At 39.9% G+C, this 24,561-nt stretch overlaps 1 protein-coding gene across 1 annotated transcript in view; it reads left to right on the plus strand.

Moving 5' to 3' along the window:
• RICTOR (RPTOR independent companion of MTOR complex 2) overlaps positions 1–24,561 on the plus strand; it is a 143,340-nt gene that overhangs the window by 75,683 nt on the left and 43,096 nt on the right. The window contains exons 8-18 of the mRNA XM_006139479.4: positions 2,357–2,526; positions 3,335–3,402; positions 8,770–8,837; positions 9,866–9,948; positions 13,312–13,399; positions 19,237–19,327; positions 19,491–19,557; positions 19,659–19,739; positions 21,796–21,896; positions 23,157–23,319; positions 24,077–24,178. Coding sequence (XP_006139541.3) covers positions 2,357–2,526; positions 3,335–3,402; positions 8,770–8,837; positions 9,866–9,948; positions 13,312–13,399; positions 19,237–19,327; positions 19,491–19,557; positions 19,659–19,739; positions 21,796–21,896; positions 23,157–23,319; positions 24,077–24,178 — 1,082 coding nt within the window. The remainder of the gene's footprint in view (positions 1–2,356; positions 2,527–3,334; positions 3,403–8,769; positions 8,838–9,865; positions 9,949–13,311; positions 13,400–19,236; positions 19,328–19,490; positions 19,558–19,658; positions 19,740–21,795; positions 21,897–23,156; positions 23,320–24,076; positions 24,179–24,561) is intronic.

Below are 24,561 nucleotides of genomic sequence, written 5' to 3' on the forward strand. Positions count from 1 at the left end.
TTGCATTGAATGGAAACTGAAAATTAGTAGGCACTGTCAAATGTGTAAATGAAGCTGAAAAATATTTTTCCTTCATTACTTTTGAGTTATAGTCATGGTGGCCATTACTTCTAATAATCATAGGAGGTAGTCTTGTCAGAGAAAAGTGCAAGTATTTAAGTCAGGGTGTGGTACCTTTTTTGGGCCTGTGGCCACAGAAAAATCAGTTGTTGGAGTGGGGGGCGGGCACACAAGAAAGAAGCAAAAAAGAAAAACCCTGACAACATCCACCCTCACTTACCTGGCCCCCAAATGTGAAGGTGGGGGAGAACCCTCACATATATGGCTCCTAACTGAGAAGCAGGGGAAAAAAAGATACTCTCCTCACTCCTCTTGTGCTTCATCCCCACAGAGGGGAGGATGGATAGGCTTAGGACTAACCCCCCGGGCCAGATTAACTCTTCTGGGGGCCTGAGACCAGTAGATTTTGTGTGACCCTTCTAGGCTCTGGGATGGAGACAAAATGAGTGGTTTCATGTGCAGGAAAGAACTGCAGGGGAGCCACTGGGGATGAGAAAGGAGGTGCAGGGTCTGGGCAGGAGGTAAGGTGCAGAGTGGGCTTGGAGTGAAGGAGCGATATCTGGGCGGATGCATGAGTGGCCTGGGGCCATGGGATCAGGGTAGGAGGGAGGGTGCAGGAAATGGCCTGGTGGTTGAGGTCTGGGTGGGAGATGGTTTGGGGGGCAGAGAGGAGTGCAGGGGATTGGGGGCATCTGCCTGGCATAGCTCTTGGAGGGGCCCAAAGGTGGCTTTGCAGGCACCATCTCTTGCCGCTTTGTTTGGCTGCCATCCCAGTGGAAGCAATGGGGGAGCTTCCCTGCATTGCCATTCCTCCAGCTGGGAGGGATGTTGGGAATGGCAGCATGCTGAACCACTTCTTTCTCACTGCCAGGGAGGACCTGGCATTCAACATTTATACCTCAGTATAAATCTGTTCTGTTACCACACACAGAGACACACATGGCTTGACAAATCACTGAATCTACTCGCGGTGGGGAGTAGATTTCAGCCAGTCGTCCGGTGCACTGGCGCGCGCGCATGCACAATGTAGGTCTTGCATGTGCATAGTGTGGGGCTGTCGAGTAGGTTTTGCTGCCATTTGTCAAGCCCTGTGTGTGTGTGTGTGTGTGTGTGTGTGTGTGTGTGTGTATACACACAGGGCTCGACAAATAATACAATCTACTCACCTGTGGTGAGTAGATTGTAAACCGGAAGAGCCGGGTTCGGGCGATCTGCGTATGCGCAGAACGCCGGAGAGCAGAGCTGGTAAGCGGGGCTCGCTGTGGTTCAGTGAGCTGTGTGTGTGTATGTATTTATGTGTGTATTTTTTAATATATATAACTGAAATGCCCATGTGCTCTTGTGTGTGTGCTCTGAAGCAAGCATGTTCATTTTTGTTAAGAAGCACCATATATAGTGACTGATTCTTGCCAGTATCTATATTGATGAAAATTACAGTTTGTCACATGCTGAGGGGGGTATAGTCAATATAACTTGACTATATTACAAGCTTTTTATAACTAAACCACCCAATATTATTCAAAGAAATAAGTGTTTAAACAAATCTTTGATAAACTAATCTCAAATATAATGGGTTGTACTTCTGATTTTTTATTTTTTTTTGCCATGCAAAATACAATTATGTTTTCCAATATTAGCCATGTTTAGCAAAATTCAAAGAGGCTTTGGAGGTTTATATGAATAAGAACATCCCTTCTCCGACCCCCTTCCCACCTCACTTCATCCCTTCTCTCAAGGTCCCATCCCTGTTTTGATCCTTCCACCATCCACTCTGCTCCTGCTTCCCCACCTCTTCCTGCACCTGTGTCCCCTCCCCTGGATGACATGCAAGGCAGTGGAGCAATCTTGCCCCAGCCCGCAATGCTCCCCAGCTCCTAGTTGTGTCACTCTGTTTCCCACTGCCAATGAGTTCAGGAGGCAGATCCTTCCATTCCTGCAAGCCACTTCCCTGAGCAACACAGCTGGTCGTCAAGAGAGCATAGCAGACTGGGGCCAAGTCACTCTGCTTGACCCATGCTGCCACCACCAGGTGCCTGGTGATCCCCATGACCGTCCTGGGCCCTGCACAGCTCTTCCTAGTTGCTCACTCCTTCCCCTACATACACACACCCACTGCATTTGGAGGGGCACATGATGCCTTGTGCCCTTTCCCCATCTCCCATGCGTAGGGTGTCACTGGACAAGTTACTAAATAGGCCACGGTTCTGATCCAGTATTGCAGTTACTATATTGGAAGCACTTAAGTACTTCTCATTTAGTGTGAGTTGTTAAATTGACATGTTTTCTTCTATTTTAGCACTTCAGAATCCAGAGGTGGTAGCTCTTCGGGGTGGATTAAGTACCATCTTGAAAAATGTGATTGATTGCCAATTAAGCCGAATAAATGAGGCTCTCATAACTACAGTTTTGCACCTCCTTAATCATCCAAATACTCGACAATATGTGCGAGCAGATGTTGAATTAGAGGTAGTAATTTCATTTTCTTTTCTATTCTTAATATGTAATTATTCTTTTTGAAATCCTGAAGAGTGGATAACTTGTCACATGCAAAGTACGGTACTATTTCTAAATAGAAGAGTGCAAATGGGCCACAGTAGCTGGTATACCTTAAATATTGTATAGTAACTGAGAGCTTCACTTAGAGAATAAGCTTGTCTCAAACCTATAATCATTTATTTCAGCTTCTAGGGAAAGACGTGTGCTCTGTATATGAGATAAATTAATACATTTTTAGATTTGCTTTACCACTTTAAAATATGTGCTAATGCTTGCTTCTGTTGACCAGGAAAGAAATATATCTAGCTGTTCGAGAATAAATTGATAAATCAGATGTTGATTTGTGTCATAAATGCTAAAAGACTTGAGCATGATTGATTTCTGAAAATGAGGTTGATACAATGTACTTAGTGATGTAGCCATTTACTCTAACTCCACTAATGTGCCCTTGTTGTGAGCACAGTGTGGAATTTATTGCAGCTGTCACTAGGAGCTCAAAGGTGTTTCTGAGAAGTAAGGAAACAATGCTATGTAGGCTAATAATTTCTTTCATACTGAAGATGGGGAGGGTTTAAAGTTTATTTTGATTATTTTGTGACTAATTAACGATATAAATAATTAAATCATAATATTTTATTTTCACTTCAAATTTTATTCTGTACTCTGTATAGTATATAAATTGTCCATTTTTAAGACTTGAGAGGTGAGGGTGGGGAAACGACAAAGATCTTTACTTTGCCAAGAGAATACACTTATGTGTGTGTTTCTATCTGTTTAGCAAATTTTAGCTCCATACACAGACTTTCACTACAGGCACAATCCAGACACAGCAGAAGGACAGCTGAAGTAAGTATTAGTACTCTTTCTTGTGCCACTGGATGTAGTGAAGTTGCAGTATTATAACTGAACATTTTTTCCCATTCTGAGAGATTTAAATATTCTGTAGTCCACAAAAATAAAAGAATAAATGTCAGGAATTAGTGATTTTTTTAAAAAATTTTAATCTCGGTAAAATTAAAAGTGTGAACTGCAACTTGAGTTACTTATTTATTAGTGTTTAAATACTGAGCTATAAACTCAGTTCTCTTAGAATGAGTTATAAACCTTGTGGCATGAAGTAGAGAACATTGAACTCCTTTTGTGTCATCTCAGTAGTAGGCAAACCAGCCTTCAGCGTGACAGTCTAGGTAGGTCAGTTCTGGAGAGTGTGATGCTAATAGCAAAAGTGAAGGTGCTAACCATGGTACTTATGTTCAAGTGTATATTAACCCTTAATGAAGGAACAAGAAGGGAAGAATAAATAAATGCCACTTAACTCCTGGGAGTACTAAATGTCACAACGGATATGCTCAGTTGCAAGTTCTACGATCATCACAAATGGGAGCTAGATGCCCAAGTCCTCAGTCACGTTTTCCACTGATGGGGGAAGCCAGATACAGACCTCTGCGACCAGAGCCAACCGCAAATGCCACCTGTATTACTCCAGAACAACCATAGAAAAGGGTTCTCTGGGAGATGCTTTCTCCCTCTCATAGGGTTCACCTCTATGCGTTCTCACCCCCACCTTTTGCTCCACAAGATCATCACCAAGATCATAGCAGAATGAGCCTGTGTGATCCTTATCGCACCAGCTTGGTTGAGACAAACATGGTTCCCTTACCTCCACAAAATGACAGTAGCTGATCTGAACATCTTTCCCCCACAATGCAATGTTCTTACTCAACATCATGGCAGAATTTTCCATCCTGAACCACACAAACTCCACCTCCACTCATGGTCTCTTCATGGCTACAGAATGCCAAGAACACCTGTTCAGAATGAGTAAAACAAATATTAATCAACAGTAGAAGAGAGTCCACCAGGAAAACTTGTGGACTAGATTCTCCATGTTGCTCAAACATAGCCACCCCATGCCTCTTGAAACTACCCTATTACCCTCATATTAGACTACCTGTTGCATCTAAGAGAATCCGACCGATCTTTTAATATGATAAAAGTACATGCAGCAGTGATAGTGGCCTTTCGATGCACCACTGATGGCAACTCTTTCTTTTCTAACCCAATCACCAAGAGATTCCTCACTGGCCTATAAAACACTTTCCCATCAGTTTGTCCACCAGTTCCCATCAGGGATCTTAACCATGTCCTTAAGAGCTTGACTAGACCACCCTCTGAGTCTCTAGCCACTTGCTTGTGGTCTTACTTATCCATGAAGGTTACCTTTCTGGTGGCCAATAACCTCTAGCAGGAGAGTGGGGGAGTTCGCCTCACTAATGGCTGACCCTCCCCCCCCCCATATACAATTTTCACTAACGACAGACTGACCCTTTGGTCCCACCCAAAATTTCTCCGAAAGATCCGTTCTCCCTTCCACATTAACAGACCTATACACTTACCTGTGTTCTTCCCTAACCCACACGCTGATCCGTTCCAAGCTGCATGGCATACCCTTGACGTCTACAGAACACTCGCGTTCTACATAGATCAAACAAAATCATGGAGAATATCATCCAGACTCTTCTTAGCCTTCACCGAGTGTTCCCAGGGCAAAGCTGTCTCATGCCACTGGATTTCATTATACATCCACACATGTTACATCATCCACAACAAAGAACCACCAGGCACCATCACTGCCCACTTGACTAGGGCCATGGCCTCTACAACTGTCCGTCTCAAAAACATACCCCTCCAGGACATTTGTAAAGCATCCACTTGGTCATCAGACCACACACCCTAACCCTAACCTCATCCATTGCGTCGTCTATGGTTGTCGGATAAGCGGTATTATTCTCAATGGCAGGGCTTCAAACCCACCTCCACGATTTGACTACTGTTTTCTAGCCACCTAGCATGGAACACCCCTGGGGATATCACTTGCAGAAGAGAGAGTTACTCACCCCGTGTAGTAATGGTGCTTCTTCGAGATGTCTCTTTTCCCCCCACCCCCGATTGGTGTTCCACTATCTTCCCTCCTTCTCCTGCTTGGAGCCCAATGCTCTAATTCTAAGGGCAGAGAAGGAATGTAGGAAGCCATGCTGCATGTGCGCCTAACATACACCAATGGCACAAGGAGGCACCAGGACGCGTGCATGGTGCGGCGGGGCACTGCTAGAAATATCTCCGATTGCTGGAGCAAGGATGAACCAGCATCCAGAGTGGAGCACGCATGGAGGTCACACATCTCGAAGAACCACCGTTATTGCACAGGGTGAGTAACTCTCTCATTCATCTGCAAACCTCTGGGAGAAAATAAGGTGATAGGTAAAAGCCAGCATGGATTTGTAAAGAACAAATTGTCAGACCAATCTGATAGCTTTCTTTGATAAGACAATAAGCCTTGTAGATAAGGGAGAAGCAGGGCATGTGGTATACCGAGACGTTAGTAAGGCATTTGATGTGGTCTTGTATGACCTTCTTATCAATAAACTAGGCAAATACAACTTAGATGGAGCTACTGTAACGTGGGTGCATAAATGGCTAGATAGCCATTCTCAGAGTAGTTATTAATGGTTCACAGTCATGCTGGAAGGGCATAACAAGTGGGGTTCTGCAGGGGTCTGTTTTGGGACCAGTTCTATTAAATATCTTCATCAATGATTTAGATGATGGCATTGAGAGTACACTTATTAAGTTTGCAGATGATACGAAGCTGGGAGGGGTTGCAAGTGGTTTGGACGATAGGGTCAAAATTCAAAATGATCTAGACAAACTGGAGAAGTGGTCTGAGGAAAATAAGATGGAGTTTAATCAGGACAAAGGCAAAGTACTCCATTTAGGAAGGAACAATCCATGTCACACGTACAGAATGGGAAGTGACCGTCTAGGAAGGAATACTGCAGAAAGAGATCTAGAGGCCATAGTGAGGACCACAAGCTAAATATGAATCAACAGTGTGACACTGCAAAAAAAGCAAACATGATTCTGGGATACATTAACGGGAGTATTGTGAGCAAGACACAAGAAGTCATTCTTCTGCTCTACTTTGCACTTATTAGGTCTCAGTTGGAGTAGTATTGTGTCCTTCTAGGCACCACATTTCAAGAAAGATGTGGAGAAATTGGAGAAGGTCCAGAGAAGAGCAATAGAAATGATTCAAGGTCTAGAAAACTTTAGCTTTGAGGGAAGACTGAAAGAATTAGGCTTTTTTATTTTAGAAAAGAGAAGACTGAGAGAGGGGACATGATAGCGGTTTTCAGGTATCTAAAAGGGTGTCACAAGGAGGGGAGAAAATTGTTCTCCTTGGCCTCTGAGGATGGGACAAGAAGCAATGGGCTTAAATTTCAGCAAGGTAGGGTTAGGTTGGACATTAGGAAAAACTTCCTAATTGTCAGGATGGTTAAACACTGGAATAACTTGCCTAGGGAGTTTGTGGAATTTCTATCATTGGAGATATTTAAGAGCAGGTTAGACAGACATCTATCAGGGATCATCCAGATGGTGCCTGGTTCTTCTGGGAGGCCGGGGACTGGACTTGATGACTTCTCAAGGTCCCTTTTAATTCTAGTATTCTATGATTCCTGCATATCCCTCCAGGCAACTTTAGATTCAGCGGATTCTGGTATCCACACGTTGACCACTGACATAATAGTGCACAGGAGCTCCTGATTGCAGGTGTTGAACCTTACTTCAAAGGTCCAGAACACTATACAAGACATCCCTTTCAATGGGGCTGTCTTTTCACCAGACTGACTCCAGGTTACATAGCCTTAAGGACTCCAGGCAGGTTAAAATGTTCCCCTACAGGTTTATGTGTGTTACCCATCCTGATAAATGGACACACAACAGACATCTGGATTGATAACACACATAAACCTGTAGGGGAACATTTTAACCTGCCCAGACACTCAATCGTGGATTTAAAAGTAGCCATTCTGCAAAGGAATTTCTCTGTAATTGGGTAGTGAGATTGCTGAACTGAAATTTATTCACAATTTGAGATTGTTACTCCAGGCTTGAATAAAGATATTAACTGGTTATTGCACTATAAAGCCAATTTCTCCTGCCTTTGACATTGACATTTTCTCATCAAAAGCTATGAATGGAACACACACATATTAGTGGAATGAGGGCGACCTTTGTGCCTTCCTGATTCTGGCTTTTCTAAAGAGCTGGAGGGGATGGCCATAGCAGAATTTTAGGCAGTGCTGCCCAAAATATTTGCAGTGCTCTGCTCTGGCCCCATCCTGCTTTGGGGTTACTTTATGCTGATACAGCTGGTATAGTGGTTGGTCTGTGGGGAGAGAATCCCTTGCCGTGAACTCTATGAATCCCAATAGTTCTTTGTGTAGTTGACTGGAGAATATCTTTAACATTACTATTAAAATAATTTATCTTAGCTTGATGTTTTAAAAATGTCAAGATTCATTTTTCTGACATTATGCCAACTGAAAAAAATCTGTTCAAGTGCTTATGAAGTTATGTGGCTTCTTTGTAAAATTATTATGGGATTTTATTTAGGTCTATGATAGTAGTAGTCGACATCAGAACTTAAAACTTCATAAAAATAAAATTTTCAACTAAAAAGGCTTGAGTGTTTTATCTTCAGGTTATTGCCTCTCACAATAGTATTAAAAACTTAAAAAACAAGAAATAGTCTAGTAGCACCTCAAAGACTAACAAAACATGTAGATGGGATCATGAGCTTTCATGGGCACAACCAACTTCAGATGACTGGAGTGTTGGAAGTCCAGATCCAAGAATGAATAAATGAAGGAAGGGGAGGAGGGAGGAGGAGGAGAGAAGGGGAAAAAATGGAGGGGAGGAAGAGAGAAACAGGGATAAGATAAGCTTTGGAGGGATAGCTGAGTAGTATTAAAGTTCATTGTTATCCATAGTAAAGAATTTGGCAAATGATGATGACACCTCTGTATGAGTTTTTTTAAACCAGATTTTTTTATCCTCTCCAGTATGTTTAAAATTAAAAAATCATGTTTATAATTAGGTTTTTCATTCATTCTGTAGAAAAGCATTCCATGGCTAGCAAGGGTAACTCATACGGAGATTGGATTTTGCAAGAAAAAAAGTAATGGAATATTCTGTAATGTTCATAATATAAATACAGAACCTGATTTTTTTATCTTGTGTCCCATCCCCATCAAAAAGACTCTAATAGTTGTACTCTTATTTGAAGTGTGTAGTAGACAAAGTACCATTCTAGGTTTAACAGTAATACAATGATAATATGTGTGTTTGGCATTATTGTTTATATAACAGAGAGGACAGAGAAGCACGGTTCCTAGCTAGCAAAATGGGAATAGTGGCAGCATTTCGATCATGGGCAGGTAAGTGATTTTTTTTTTTTTTTTTTTTTGGTCTTCCACCTTAATTATCCCCAAACACACACCCAATTTGTATGTCAAGAAGCGTATTTAAAGCAGTCTCATTTAAGTACAGAATCTGGTCCTATGAGTCTACTTTGTCTTGTCTTCATCCTACCTTGCCTGCAATATAAGGAAAGCCTACAAAAATCTATATAGGCTTTGTCAAACTGCTGAAGATAAATTTTTGAATGGAGGGAAAAGATAACCCTTTGATATGCCCTTTCTTTTTCTCCCACTTTGTCCTCCACTTTCTTATTTTTCCCTCTTGTTTGCTAATCTAGTCCACTTTTTTCTAGAAGTGCTGGAGGCTCTTCTCAGAAGTTCTGTAATGGGTTCATTTTCATTTCTTGCATTTTATTATACTTCCTAAAACAGTAGCTTTTAACAGCAATCAATATAATTTTAAAATGAATTGGGATTATCTGAGATTCTCCCATTGGGAACACCAATAAGATAGTTGTTCTGGAGGCAATTGTTTGCTAATTTGTAAAAAGAAGTAGAGAAATCAGAGAAGCAAGACAAACAAACTCCATTTTCTTTGCCTTCTGTTGCCTTCATTTAAAATTTAATTTACAGCTAAAGCTCAGGCTTGCTGATTGCAAACAAATTGACATTTCTGTGTACAGGTGACAGAGCATCTGGATTACTTTTTAATTTAACAATTACAAAATTATCATCATCTGAATATAAGGAGCTGCAGCATAAGAATCATAGAATCATGTCCTCTCTTAGTCTTCTCTTCACATTAAATAATTTTTTTCCAGTGTTCTTTTGTAATTGTTTTCTAGACCTTTAACTAGTGAATATACAATACACACCTGACCTATTGCTGGGGATTGCATAACTAAAGGGAAAATGTAATTATGAGAAAGTGATCATGCTTCATTCTATGAGACAGTTGAATTATTTTTATTAGTCTTTCGAAGAGTGTTTTAAAGCCTTTTTTGCTTTGATTATGAGACTCTAAATATACAATTTGTGTTTTCTAGGTATTATCAGTTTATGCAAGCCTGGGAATTCTGGAATCCAGTCTCTTATTGGCGTACTCTGTATACCAAATATGGAAATACGGGTAGGCAATCAGTCAGCTAATTACTGAGGGAATAGTATTCTATAACTGTGTGCACTTCTTGGAGGTATTTTGTGTGCTACTTCTGTGTTTTTAATATTTACATTTAACAATAACAGTAGGAAGAATGGTCAAGTAATTAGTTTTCTAGCTTAGGACCTGAAAGAGCTGGATTCAGGTCCATCACAAATTTCTTATGTGAGGTTAGGTAGATCACTTTGCCTTTCTGTACCTTAATTCTAATTCTGTAAAATGAAAATAATAGCAGTGCCCTGCCTTACGAAGGTGTTGTGGGAATAAAATACAGGCAACCCCCACACTTACAACCTAATTGTTTCCTGGAGAACCATCGTAAGTCAAACAGTCATAAGTCGAACCCTTATTTCCCATAGGCACAATGTTATAAATGGCAGTTCTGACCTGGAAACCCATTTCATACTCTAAAAATACCAAAATCAACTATGGATATGGAGGAAAACTAAACTAAATAGTTCAAATAATGCACAAAAATAACTGAAAAGTGAAGACCAATGTGGTGGGGAGACACGCAGTTCAAGCAGCAGCTGCAGACTGGCAAGTCTGACTGACCATGTGCATTTCCTGTTTTGGAATAAAGCATGGAGTCTGCGTTGTATGTCATCATAAATGAGAGCTGCGGCTGTAAATCAGGGGGAGTGGGGAGTTTAGGATCTATATCGCATGGAAAAAAATGGTCGTAAGTTGGGTGGTCATAAGTCAGGGGTCACCTGTACATGAAATATCTTGTGACAATCATATGAGGAGTAAAAGGGATCTTATAAGTAGACTTGGAAAGATCAGACTTTTATTTGTAAATGTCTGTAAACATCAATTTTACTGTACACACACAGCATCCAAAAGACTGCATGAGTTTTGATCACCATTTATAGATAGGTGCAGTAAGAACAATTATTTTGAAAACATTAAAATTTGATTTACATTCCATGTTTTGACATGTGCTGTTGACAGGGCTGGCCACAGACGGCAAGGTGGGGGTGGCTTGGCTCTGGACTCCTCAGAAGCAGCATGGCCTTGGGTGTAAGGGGTGGGTTGTGTGCTAGCTTCCCCTACCCAGCCCTCAGTACCACCTAGCCTGTGTTGCATGGGACTCTGGCGATAATTTAAAGGATCCAGGGCTCTCGCTGCGGCTGCCACCATGGTAGCAGTAGTGGCAGCCCAGATCCTTTTAAATCTCCAGGCTCAGGACTGCTATCCTCTTTATGTCCCTCCCCTGCTTCCTTTCAGCATGTTGACAATTTGTATTTAAGTTTTTTAATCTAACCATTTGTCATTAAGATTTCAGACCTTCCCACAACTGTGAAAATTAAAATTGCTGGACTTTTTTTTTGTAAAAACCTATAATTTTGTGCAATGGTTAAAGTTTAAATCAGTAAGGATTTAAATAAATGTTGATGCCAGTTGAAATTATAAAATATAAAAATCAGATTCTGTTAAGGTTTCTTCTGTGTAACTGAGATATAGATGTAGTAACTGGAAGAGTTAATAAGTTTTATTTGTAGTGCTGTATGTTCCTCTTGTATATCAAGACCGCTTTGCATAGACTTACACAATGATTAATTGGAGCTGAAAAGATCTTTATTTCTGAGATTGGGGCAGCATTTAATGTAGGAATTGTCCATAATCCTGGTGAGAATGAGAGTAAAACCAAAGTGCAATAGCCTTCAGTGAAAGTTTAAAAAAAAAATACATTTGGTCACTCATGTCTCTCTGAAGTAGGAAAAACACATGCAGTTGGATGGAGACTGACTGAACACTAGAATATGTATACAGGTTGGACCTCCATGGTCCGGCACCTTAGGCACCTGGCTGGTCCTGAACAAGGGAATTTGCTGGACATGGGAGGAGCCTGTGTCACCTGCCTCCCAGGCATCTGTTGGCTCCACTTCTGGCTCCAGCCACCCCCCCACTGTCTTCAGGCAGCTGCGCTGTCAGCCTTGGCTGGACCCCTCATTCCTGGGACTCCCTGCTGTGCTCCTGGCTGCTCCACCGGAGCTCCCTGCGCTGGCTGAGTTCCCTGCTGCTGGGCTCCTTATGCCACCAAAACCCCCTGCCGAAAGGCTTTCCCCCCAAATACCGCAAACTCCCCACACTGCCTGAGCCCCTCGCCACACTTCTGGTTGCACCACTGGTGGCTCACATAAGAGCTGCTCCCTGTAGCGATGTGCTACCAGTAGACCCCCCCTAAGTTCTCCCTAAGTAGCACATCGCTACAGGGAGCAGCTCTGTACAAACCACCAGAGCTCCCCACGCCACCTGAGCCCCCTGCAGTGCTGGACTCCCTCTCCCGGGACTTCTCACTGCACCACCGGAGATACCCCCAGCCACAGGGCTCTTTACGTCTCCAGAGCCCCTTGCCGCAGGGCTCCCTGCTGCACCCTACAGGATTCCACATGCTACCTGAGCCCTCTGGCGCTGTGCTCCCTGCATTTCCCTAGCCCCCTCCCACCACTGGCCTCCCTGCCCCAATGTGAAAGTTCCTGCAATCCTTCCAGAACAAGATGTTAAACAGGTGCTACTGAACTCCAAGCTCTTCAAAGCTAGATTAGCAATGCAGAGTGAGTGTTGGAGACCATGTCAAGCTTTCACACATCCTCTAAATCTGTCAAATGCATATTGCAGAATGTTATATACAGTGCGCTTTCAAAAACTTTGTCACTATTTATCCTCGACCAAGCATGCGTATTTTAGGGCTGTTGGATGAGTTGAAATTATTAGTTATTTCTTAAATGGTTTGTAATAAGTATTCTAGTGGCCAGAAGAGTTACTTTTAGAAAATTTGCAATTCCCTCCTTCATACCCAGACAGGCAGAGTGAGCTCTCTACAGCTGCATTAATGGAAATAAATGACTCTATCTAATAGAAACATTTGAGAAAAATATGAGGTTGTCTACTAACACATGACACTATTGCATGCCTTTGAAGTTTAGTACATATTAGATCCTGATAAGTGTAGACTATGTTTTCACTTACTTTCCTGTTTAGTCACTTTAATGCCCTGTGTGACCTTTGAGTTAGGGATTTTTGTTTTGTTTTGGGGTTGAATTGGCATATGTTCCCTCCTCCCCCCACAGGCTTAACAAATTACGAACACTGAACTTCGTATGCTACTTCCTCGTGTTTTTTTGTTTCGTTATTTGCTTACATTTTATATATAAACAATAAAAGTTCAATAAAAAAAGCAATGAAGACAAATTGAGTGCAACAGCTTTTGTGTCTTTCATTTGGGGTAACTTTGTAACTTTCAAGATAGTGACTTTTTCTACTAACTTTAAAATGAAGTTCAGGTTTTTAATTGCTTGTGAAAATATTTTCCTTTTCTATTTGTAGCGAGGCCTTCTTGAGGTTCTTTATGATATATTTCGCCTTCCTCTCCCTGTTGTGACAGAAGAATTCATAGAAGCACTTCTCAGTGTAGGTAGGTATTAAGACCAATGTAAGGTACAGGTTATCCTACTTATTTATTAAAAATTTTGAGTCCTTAACTTACTGTTGTAAGGAAAACTATGTCAGTATTGAATATCATTCAACTTGTTTTTAAAAAATAAAAATAAAAATTGCTTGTTTTTAGCTGTTGATTACTTTCAAATGTATTTCCCATATTCTGGCTTCTATTCATTTTATTACTACATCATCTGTAAAAATAGTGCAGGAAATTACTGTGGGAGCAATCAGACTTAAAGGACACTAGGTAACTGCATTGCTGTAGGGTATAAGGATGTTAAAGTGTAATTGAATAGTCATGTAACCGCATGAAATTTAGTGGTTACATGACTATTCAGTAATCCCCAGCGGACTATTTTGATAGCTCCCGGCCACATTCCCAGAGAGCCCTCTGCTACCCTGCACTGCTCCATCTCTATCAGGAATGGCAGGCGGGTGCCTGCTTGAAAACCAGCTCCCCGTGCAGACCAGCTGCCTGATGTCCCTACAGAGGCAGCAGCACAGGGTGGCAGCAACCCCTTTCCATGGACCTCTAAGCTCCCCGTGGACAGGGGTTGTTGCCATGGACCAGCCTATGTCCACAATGGGCCTAGGCATGCCACAGACAGAGGCTCCAGGGGATGCAGAACAGCCTCCATACGCGAGGAGCTCGGACCCCCATGGTTAAGGGCAGCAAGCGGGGGGAATATGTGTAGCTAAGTTCCCTGTTAGCTGTGTGCCTGTACGGTCCCACAACTGTTTTCTGCTTAGAAGTTCAAAGCTCCCGTGCAGGCAGGGATCTCAGCTGACTGGTGAGGGGCAAGGTGTCATCTTGCTGAGCAAGCAGCTAAATGGAGATGTTCTATGCTTGAAATGAAGCAGCTCCCAGAGCAGGTAAAGGGAGATGAGACAATAAGTGGTGAGAGATTATGAGAGTAAGTAATTGGCTGATTAGGAGTCGGCGGGGAGGGGAGTTTGGAGAGTCTGTCTCTGTGAGGAGAGAGAGGCAGAAACTTGGTGGTACTCAAACCTCCTGGGAAGGAGGATATAGGGGGCTGACTGCATGGGGTAGGTGGAGGAAAGGGGTAGTTTGTTTGGGGTGTCTAACTCACTTGTTGCAGGCCTCTCTGTTAGGCTGCGTTGGAGGGAGTGGGGAAAAGCAGACTGTATGGGATGTAGGTGTGCGCGCTAGGAGGACATTTGCATGATTACATTTCAAACAAAGTTTACATAGGTGTTAATGGCTTATGGTAAAGAAAGATTCTTTTAAGAGAACATTTTGGAATATTGCAGATATCTAAAACGCTGATTTTAATGATTTTTAAACCCTATGTTACTAATTAACACATGATGTATTGTATTGCATTAAGGCCAGATCTTTGCTCTGTGGTCGAGTTCTGGCTCTTATGAGTCAGAAGTAGCAAGTACTCCAAGGGTAGTGTTAATTTTCTTTATTTGATTTCATATTAAATATCATAAGCATTGCTCCTTGTTAAATATCCCTTGTTTTAATATATTTTCTTCCACACACATGGGCTGCTTAAAATTATATGTGCATGTGTGTGTTTTGTTTGTTTTGCTGGTACACAACCACACTCTCTCAACCTCAATATTGATGGTGCACATAAGAAATTTCAACCCGCTCAAAAGAAAATTCAGCCAACACAAGGGTAGAAAATGTTAGAGGGAACAGTGATGTGTAGTCAACAAGATTAACCGATAAGCCTTGGCTCATCAGTTAATTGTGTAGTCAACTATATGTTGACATCCCTACTAGGGTGATAGTCTACTTCATAGAAAAAGAGTTAGTCATGGAAATCTGTGGTTAACATCTATTGTTGGGAGGCAAGGGAATGTTGTAGTGTTGCATAGTATTGCCTAAGAGAATTCGTCTTTAATAATGTGAATCCTTGCTGCTATCAGTGTTACATTTCTCTTCTTAAACATATTCCAAATAAGTCTCATTAATATTAGTTCCTTCTTTTTAGGTTCATTTGTCAAATTTAAATTATGCTGCTTTGTAGTCTTTTCATTTTAAGATGCATTAGAGGGGTAAGATATTTCAGCAATACTCAAGAATTCAAGACAAGTTAAGTTTTAGTGGACTAATATATATGCTGTATATACTTGTTCATAAGCAGACCCCCCCCCAAGTTAAAAAAAAAAATGCAAAAATCGCAATGACCTGTTCATAAGCTGTCTCTGTGGTTTGCAACTTCTGGTCCAACATCGTCAACATAAACTGCTGGCACGTCGGAATATTTTGTTGATCTGGAGTGTTTGCAGCATAGAGCCTCCCAGCTCCCATTGGTGGCTGTTCACCATTCCTAGCCAATGGGAGTTGTACAAAGCAGCACCAACCGAGGAACGTGCTGGCCACCACTACCTGCCACTCCCATTGACCTGGAACAGTAAACAGCAGCCACTGGGAGCTGAGGGGCTCCGTACCTGCAGATACTCCAGGTGCATAAAAGTGTGCAAACGGTTTGTCCTGCTGCGCTGGGAACTGAAGTTTGCTGCCCACCCCAAGTTAAAAAAAGAATGGTAAAACACAATGACCCATTAGTAAGTCAGCCTCCGCATGCAAAAATAACACAATGTTGTAAAACTTTTTAGAGCCTACGAGTGCATTCAATACATAAGAATGTAAGAACATAAAAATGGCCATACTGGGTCAAAGGTACCCAGTACCAAATGTCCATCTAGCCCAGTAGCCTGTTTGCCGACAGTGGCCACCGCCAGGTACCCCGGAGAGGGTGGACCAAAGAACAATGATCAAGCAATTTGTCTCGTGCCATCCGTCCCTGGCCTCTGACAAACAGAGGCCAGTGACACCATTCCTACCCCCTAGCTAATAGCCTTGTATGGACCTAGCCTCCATGAATTATCTTGCTTCTCTTTAAACGCTGTTATAGTTCTAGCCTTAACAGCCTCCTCTGGCAAGGAGTTCCACAGGTTGACCATGAGCTGTGTGAAGAAGAACTTTCACTTATTAGTTTTAAACCTGCTACCCGTTAATTTCATTTGGTGTCCTCTAGTCCTTATATTATGGGACCTAATGAATAACTTTTCTTTATTCACCCTCTCCACACCACTCATGATTTTATATACCTCTATCATATCCCCCCTTAGTCTCCGCTTTTCCAAACTGAAAAGTCCTAGTTGCTTTAGCCTCTCCTCATATGGGACCTGTTCCAGACCCCTGATCATTTTAATTTCCCTTTTCTGAACCCTTTCCAAGGCCAAAATATCTTTTTTGAGGTGAGGAGACCACATCTGTACACAGTATTCAAGATGTGGGCGTACCATAGTTTTATACAGGAGCAATAAGATATTCCGTGTCTTATTTTCTATCCCTTTCTTAATAATTCCTAACATTCTATTTGCCTTTTTGACCACTGCAGCACACTTTGCGGATGTTTTCAGAGAACTATCCATGATAATTCTAAGATCTCTTTCCTGATTTGTCGTAGCCAAATTAGCCCCCATCATATTATACGTATAGTTGGGGTTATTTTTTCCAATGTGCGTTACTTTACACTTATCCACATTAAACTTTATTTGCCATTTTGTTGCCCAATCACTCAGTTTTGTGAGATCTTTTTGAAGTTCTTCACAGTCTGCTTCTGTCTTGACCATCTTCAAAAGTTTAGTATCCGCAAACTTTACTATCTCACTGCTTGCCCCTTTCTCTAGATCATTTATGAATAAGTTGAATAGGATTGGTCCTAGGACTGACCCTTGAGGGACACCACTAGTTACCCCTCTACATTCTGAAAATTTACCATTTATTCCCACCCTTTGTTTCCTGTCTTTTAACCAGTTCTCAATCCATGAAAGGATCTTCCCTCTTATCCCATGACAATGTAATTTACACAAGATCCTTTGGTGAGGGACTTTGTCAAAGGCTTTCTGAAAATCTGAGTGTACTATATCTACTGGATCCCCCTTGTTCACATGTTTGTTACCCCCTTCAAAGAATTCTAATAGATTAGTAAGACACGATTTCCCTTTATAGAAACCATGTTGACTTTTGCCCAACAAATTATTTTCTTCTATGTGCCTAACAATTTTATTCTTACCTATTGTTTCAACTAATTTGCCCGGTACCGACGTTAGACTTACCAGTCTGTAATTGCCAGGATCACCTCTAGAGCCCATTTTAAATAGTGGTGTCACGTTAGCTATCTTCCAATCAGTAGGTACGGAAGCTGATTTAAGGGATAGATTATAAACCACAGTTAACAGTTCTGCAATTTCCCCTTTGAGTTCTTTTAGAACCTTTGGGTGAATGCCATCCGGTCCCGGTGATTTGTTCATGTTAAGTTTTTCTATTTGTTCCCAAACCTTCTCTAATGACACTTCAATCCAGGACAGTTCCTCAGATTCATCTGCCACAAAGGACGGTTCAGGTTTGGGAATCCCATTTTTTATTTAGCCAGTAGTTCAGACAAACTTGTTTACATTTGTGGGAGATAATGCTGCCTGCTTTTTGTTTACAGTGTCACCTATAAGTGAGAATAAGCATTCAAATGGTGCTCTTCTTGTAGCCAGTATCACAGAATATTTACATGACATTTGCATGTATCCCTTCATGCTTCAGCCATCATTCCAGATACTATGCTGATGATAGGTTGTGCTTGATAACATTTCAAGGCAGTGAGACTGATGCATGTTCATTTTCATCAGCTGAATCAGTTGCCACCAGCAGAAGGTTGATTTTTGTTGGTTCAGGATCTGGAGTTTCCACACTGAGTGGTGTTCTTCTGAAAGCATGAACCACATCTCCTCCCCCTCAAATTGTGGAAGGCACTTCAGATTCTTAAATCTTGTATTGGTGCTATAACTGTCTTTAGAAATCTCACATTGGTATCTTAGTTTTGTGAAGTCAGTAGTGAAAGAGTTGTTAAACTGAACATGTGTTAAGTCATCATCCAAGATTATTACTATAACATGAAATATATGGCAGAATGTAGGTAAAACAGTCAGACACACACAATTCTTTCACCAGAGTTCAGCCAAAAATTTAATCAATGTATTATTTTTTTACTAAGCACCCTCAGCATGGAAGCATGTTCTCCGGATGGTAGCCAAAGAATGAAGGGACATATGAACTCTTATACTTAGCATACTAGCTGATAATTATGTTGCGATGCTGGCTACAAAAGTACCATGTGAATGAATACCTGTTCTCATTTTCATGTGACATTGTAATTAAAAAGCCAGCAGCATTATCTGCTGTAAATGTAAACAAATGTTTTGTCTTACCTATTGGCTGAATAAGAAGAAATGAGTGGACTTGTTGGCTGTAAAGTTTTACATTGTTTTTGAGTGCAGTTCTGTAACCAAAAAAAAATTGTAAGTGCAAATATTTGTAGTAATAAATCTTCCCAGCCTTCCAAGTTAAATCTTGGGTGGAGTTTCTGACTAAATCTTGGTCTACATTACAAAATTCTGAACATGGGAGCAGAACACTGTTTAGCAGTCAGTGAATAGTAGAACAAATATTTCTCATATTGTTAGCAATACTACTTATCTGAAATCCCAAGAACTGGTGCTTGTGTGTAATATACATTAAGTCCCTTTCTACTGAGGGAGTAAAAGATAATACCTCACCCAATTTGTGTGTCACATTAAATTTTAGTTAATCTGAATTATGATACTTGTTAATAACAAGTTTAATGCTATATTAAAATCTGCACTTGAGATTAGAAGAAACAAAGCAACTTAGTGCTAATGTAAAGCAATTATTAGAATAAATTATTCAACTGCAGACATTAAAATGACCCTTAAATGTTACATTTATTGATGTCCATATTTTTCTTGTTCTAGATCCAAGTCGGTTTCAGGACTGTTGGAGACTTTCTGATGGTTTTGTAGCTGCTGAATCTAAAACTATATTACCCCATCGAGCCAGATCAAGGTAGTATTTTGTGACTGAAACTAGATGATTTGTTGTAATGTTGTTTGTGACACAAGCTGTAATGTTTTCTGCTTTTTACTATGAGAGAGAGAAATAAAAACAAAAGAAACTACCCATTTTACATTGTGTGCTTTTTTCTTTTTTTTTTTTTTTTGGTTTTAAGACCTGACCTCATGGATAATTATTTGGCTTTGGTGCTTTCGGCTTTTATTACTAATGGACTTTTAGAAGTAAGTGCAGAGTTTGTTAGAATTACTATTTCTTCAGCATAATGTTAAAATGTGTGTACAATAAACACAGCTATTTCAGTAAATTTTTACTTTCCTTTAAGGGTCTGGTTGAAGTAATTACAAGCAGTGATGACCATGTGTCTGTGAGAGCAACAATCCTGTTAGGAGAACTTTTGCACATGGTAAGTGAGAGCTTATTGTTCATTATAGACAAGATTGATAGTGTCACACATCGTTAGGGTTGCTTTAACCACGATATCAGCTTTTGCCTACCTGCAATCCTTTGTTTCACTACACACCTTCCAACTTGTGCACAAATAAAGGGGAGTGGAGAGAGAGGTCCCCTACAGACATATTTTCACTACACAACCTTTTTCATCCCAGAGCTTCCTCCTTATCCATATCATGTTGGTTTGACATGGTTTGTTTAAAAATCTATGCAGATTATTGAATGCCACCTTGTCTTCTTCAGTTTGCTAATTATTCCTTAATTATTTACTCTATTATCTTTTGTGATATAGCTATTAAAGCAGAATAGTCTGTAATTTCATGGTTTGTACTTGTTTCACCTTTTTTATATGCCATATATGGGGCATAGTATCTGAGAACCTTCCAGTAGTACATTATGTGATGTGTCTAATATATATCACATGTGGTTTATTCTTTCTCTCAGTTCTTACCCTAGGGAAAGGATGAATGTGTCTTGTTTTAAATAGAAATTTGTCTTTGTTCTTTACATTTTGCACAATGCTCAGCTACAGAATGCAAGACTGAATAAATGCACTTGGAGCAGAAGGTGGTGAACTTGTGACTTGGTCCTCAGATCCTGTGGGATTTGGTATCACAGTCACAGACCAGTTCCTAAGACTATATCCTACGTGGATGATCTTTTACCCTTTTGGTTTAAAGTGTCCTTCTGTCTGAACAGAGTTGTCAGCTCTGGTCTTCATCCTGGACTCTCTTAAATAGGCTGGTCCAGGCCATTGAGCACCTTGAAGATAAGAACTAATAACTTTAACTTGGCTTTTGATAATGTATAGAAAACAAATGTAGAAATCAAAGAGCTCATCAGAGTCGCAGTTGCTGAGAACAGGGCATTGCAGCTCTCTGCTATTTCATTGCAATTGGTCATTGTGAGAGGGACAGGCATTTACTGAGAAAAGATAAAAGAGCAAGGGGAGCTACTGAGACTGGGTTTGAGGAGAAGGCAAAGCAGGCATCTCCAAACTGGGAAGGGGCATACCAGCAGTTCCTACTGCTGTTTCTATGGCACTTCCTGTGCAGCTGGTGCCCACCTCCAGAAAACTTTCATTATGGGGGCTGTTGAACCCCTACTCCTTTCCTGTGTCTACTATCCCTCAATCAGCACCTGGTTTAAAAGGGGGGTATTTGGGATGGTTCAATGGTCTGATGTGAGGGGCAGTTATTTCATAAACAAACAAATGGATGATCTGTATGTCAGAGATGGGAGTCAGTTTTAGTTCTGATAAGGATAGTTCCATCCTGGACACTAAAACTTCATTTTTGTAATTTTTAAACATGTTTGCACAAGCGTTTATTGCTTTGATCAGTGCTTCAATCTTGAGTGATTTTGAATGTTTATAAGTGAATGAATTCTTTAGAGATATTATAGAAATATATTTGTGAACTTTCATAGTTGTCATCTGCAACACAAGTTTTTGCAGACAAATGTTTACAGTATGCCAAAGTGTCACTAGCAACTGAAAACCTCTCAATTCTTTTTCATATTTTTTTCCTGTATGTTGTTACTGGTATCATGGACTACTACATATGAAAGGAATAAGATAAACATTTGCTATCTTTCAATTCTTTTACTTTGGGCATTTGACCACATTTTGTATTGTGGTTTTAAACTCAAATTAAAAGTGAAAACAAGAAGTTAAGAAGGGGACTTCAGAGGCAAGTTCAGTCCCTACAACTAGTTTAAATGCCTTTTAATAAATGTGCTATATTTCAAGGTTGTGGGGTTTTTTAGTTTAAAAAAAAAAGGGCTTATTGTAAATGGGAATCTGTAATCGTGTATAAGAAGGGTGTTCCAAGACAGAGCTCTGTTATGTGGAAAGAGTAAAAGGGGCCATATTGTATCATTGTTTTGCATGGAAAAGTTATGTTACATTTAATTGATTTTTTTTTTGTGCTGATTGTGGGATAAAGCTAAAAATGTATAATATTAATGAATAGCTAGACCTAGTTTAATAACAAATGTATCTGTTTCAGGCAAACACAATCCTTCCTCATTCACATAGCCATCACTTGCATTGCTTACCAACGCTAATGAATATGGCAGCATCATTTGATATCCTGAAGGAGAAACGACTGTAAGCATATTAATGTTATACTGAGAATGTGTGAACATTTACAATTACATTTATTACAGTTAAACTGCTGTTCTTTTTAAAAAGCATGTGTACATATTTTGACCCATACTGGATTCATGTCAGTAGTTATTAATGGTTAGTACATATATGCAGTACAAGTAAATATTGTTTCAGTGTATAGTATATTAGTTCCAAAGCTATAATAACCTGACCATAATTAATACTGGAATTCTGACAGAATTGGAAAGAAGATTTTGATATGAGCAAGTTTGTTGTATTAAAATAATTTTGCATCAGGTATTACAATAATTATTTTTACAGAGCAGTTTATATTACTAAGAACAGACATGTTGTTAATAATAATAATAAATATATGACCAAACAGGTCATATTATTTGAGATATGTTCTGAATTTTGTCTCCCTGAAGTGATTAATGTATAGGATGTTAAAAAGGTTCATCCTTTAAACCTTGCCTTAGCCGGTGTTTAACTCTAGCTATATTATGTAGTAATTTGTCAAATTAATGAAGCATGAATAACAAAATTATAAACTGATGAGCAATGCAAGACTTTTGGTCTGAAATAAAAATGCTTAGTTTCAGAAAGACTTTGACTATCCAAGTGACTGATTTAAATAACACAGAAAAATAGCCTTTGTCTCCTGCTACAGCTTCTTTCATTTGAGGCTTCCATTAATTTTCAAAATAGAAAGCTATTTAATGTCTGATGCTAGTTTGATTAACTCCTGAATTGGCGCGTCTTGTTTTCTCTTAGTTTTCTATCTCTAATGTTCTCAAAAGTAATTTTCCATTGAAGCACAAGACTGGAGAATATAAATCTATTACAACTTGCACCTTTTAGAATTACAAAAGGACAACGAATAGTCCTGTGGCACCACAGTGGCTAACCAAACATAGAATCATGAGCTTTTATACATATCTTGGTTTTTGTTATTTCTACTCCAGTTCATCTGGTGAAGTGGGTTTTACTCATAGAAGCTCATGATTCTATATATTTTGGTTAGCCTCTAAGGTGCCACAGAACTACTTGTTTGTAAAGTTACAGACTAACCCCTTTGAGATTTTATAAAAGAATAGCAGTTTTACTCTTCCTTTTTTTTGAATTCAGAACAGTCGGATTTCTATTAACAACTTCTTGGTTGATCCAGACACATTTAATATAAGACTTAGCAATGGTGGCCTGTGTTTTATTGTAATACAATTTGTTAAACAGTAGTAAAATCAGTATTTTCCCTACTAGACGAGCTAGTGCAGCTCTGAACTGCTTAAAACGCTTTCATGAGATGAAGAAACGAGGACCTAAACCTTACAGCCTCCACTTAGATCATATTGTTCAGAAGGCAATGTCAACACACCAAAAAAGGGATCAATACCGTGTGCAGAAAGATATCTTTGTTTTAAAGGTATTTTGATTGACCGCTTACCTATTACTAAGCTTAATATTACATTTCAGAGTGTCTGCAATTAATTTGTTCTGATTTTTAAGCTACTCTCCAGAAATCCTGTTTCTTTTTAATATCACTACTTCTGTTTTTCTTTAGCCTATGATCCTTTATATGCTTTCTCTTCAGACGTCAGATAATTTAAGGGGTAGTCTGAGGTTTTGTTTTTAACTTTAATTAACTAAATTTAATTTCCTGTTTTGAAAATGAACGTATTTGACTTTTAAAACTTGAAGGCATGCTGAAAATCTAATGTATTTTTCACTACTTATACTGTCTACAGTTTCATATTTTTCTAAGTTTTATCAATGAAACTAGTCTAATTTCAAGACCTATTTTTAATTAGTTTAATTTTAGGCTGTCATTGCGGCACCCCAGTGTTGCAGTTTGAGATTTATAAACACACTAGTTTTTGTTCTTTTGTTTCTTTTTTTCAAAAACAAACGAAATAAAACAAAAGAGAGAAAATGCTTTTTCATTGGAATTTGTTTTCAGTTTAAAAAAAATGTATTAAACGTTAATCTGAGATTTGGACTTTATAATGTTTATTTCACTGCTGATAGTGTAACTTCGATATAGAAAGCTGTTTAAGTATTAGTAAAGTTGCAATATAATAAACTGATTAATGAATCAACTGTACATTTGATCATAAGCATTTTTATGTTAGGGTAATTTGCAGCAAAGAAACATACTACTTTCACTTTTTTTTCTGATATAGGATACAGAAGAAGCACTTGTAATGAATCTTAGAGATAGTCAAGTACTTCACCATAAAGAGAACCTTGAGTGGAATTGGAACCTAATAGGGACCATACTGAAGGTGAGCAAAGAGAATTCATGATAGTGGTTTTATGAAATAGGTTGAAGAAGTAATTTGGCTTCTTATGTGAGCTTAAAGTAGGGAAGTAACTGTTTAACTGGTTAACCAATAAGTAGATGCTTTTCAGTTTCTGTTATCAGGTGTAAACTGCTCACTTGGGTGCATTGGCTGCCCTGCACTGTGGGCTCTGCAGATGCATGCAGATTCTTCAGCGTGAGGCAGTCGGTGCCCTGAGAGCATGGCCATTCCCCCAGGAGTGGGGATGGGAGAACCTGCAGCACAAGGCACGAGCCCCGGGAACTGCACTGCATTGCAGAGTCCCAGTGCAGATGAGTTGGCTCCATGGGAGCTACAGGAGCAGCCCTCCACTATCCTTACCTTCC

The sequence above is a fragment of the Pelodiscus sinensis genome, chromosome 6 (assembly GCF_049634645.1).
Source record: "Pelodiscus sinensis isolate JC-2024 chromosome 6, ASM4963464v1, whole genome shotgun sequence".
NCBI classification, from domain to species: domain Eukaryota; kingdom Metazoa; phylum Chordata; order Testudines; family Trionychidae; genus Pelodiscus; species Pelodiscus sinensis.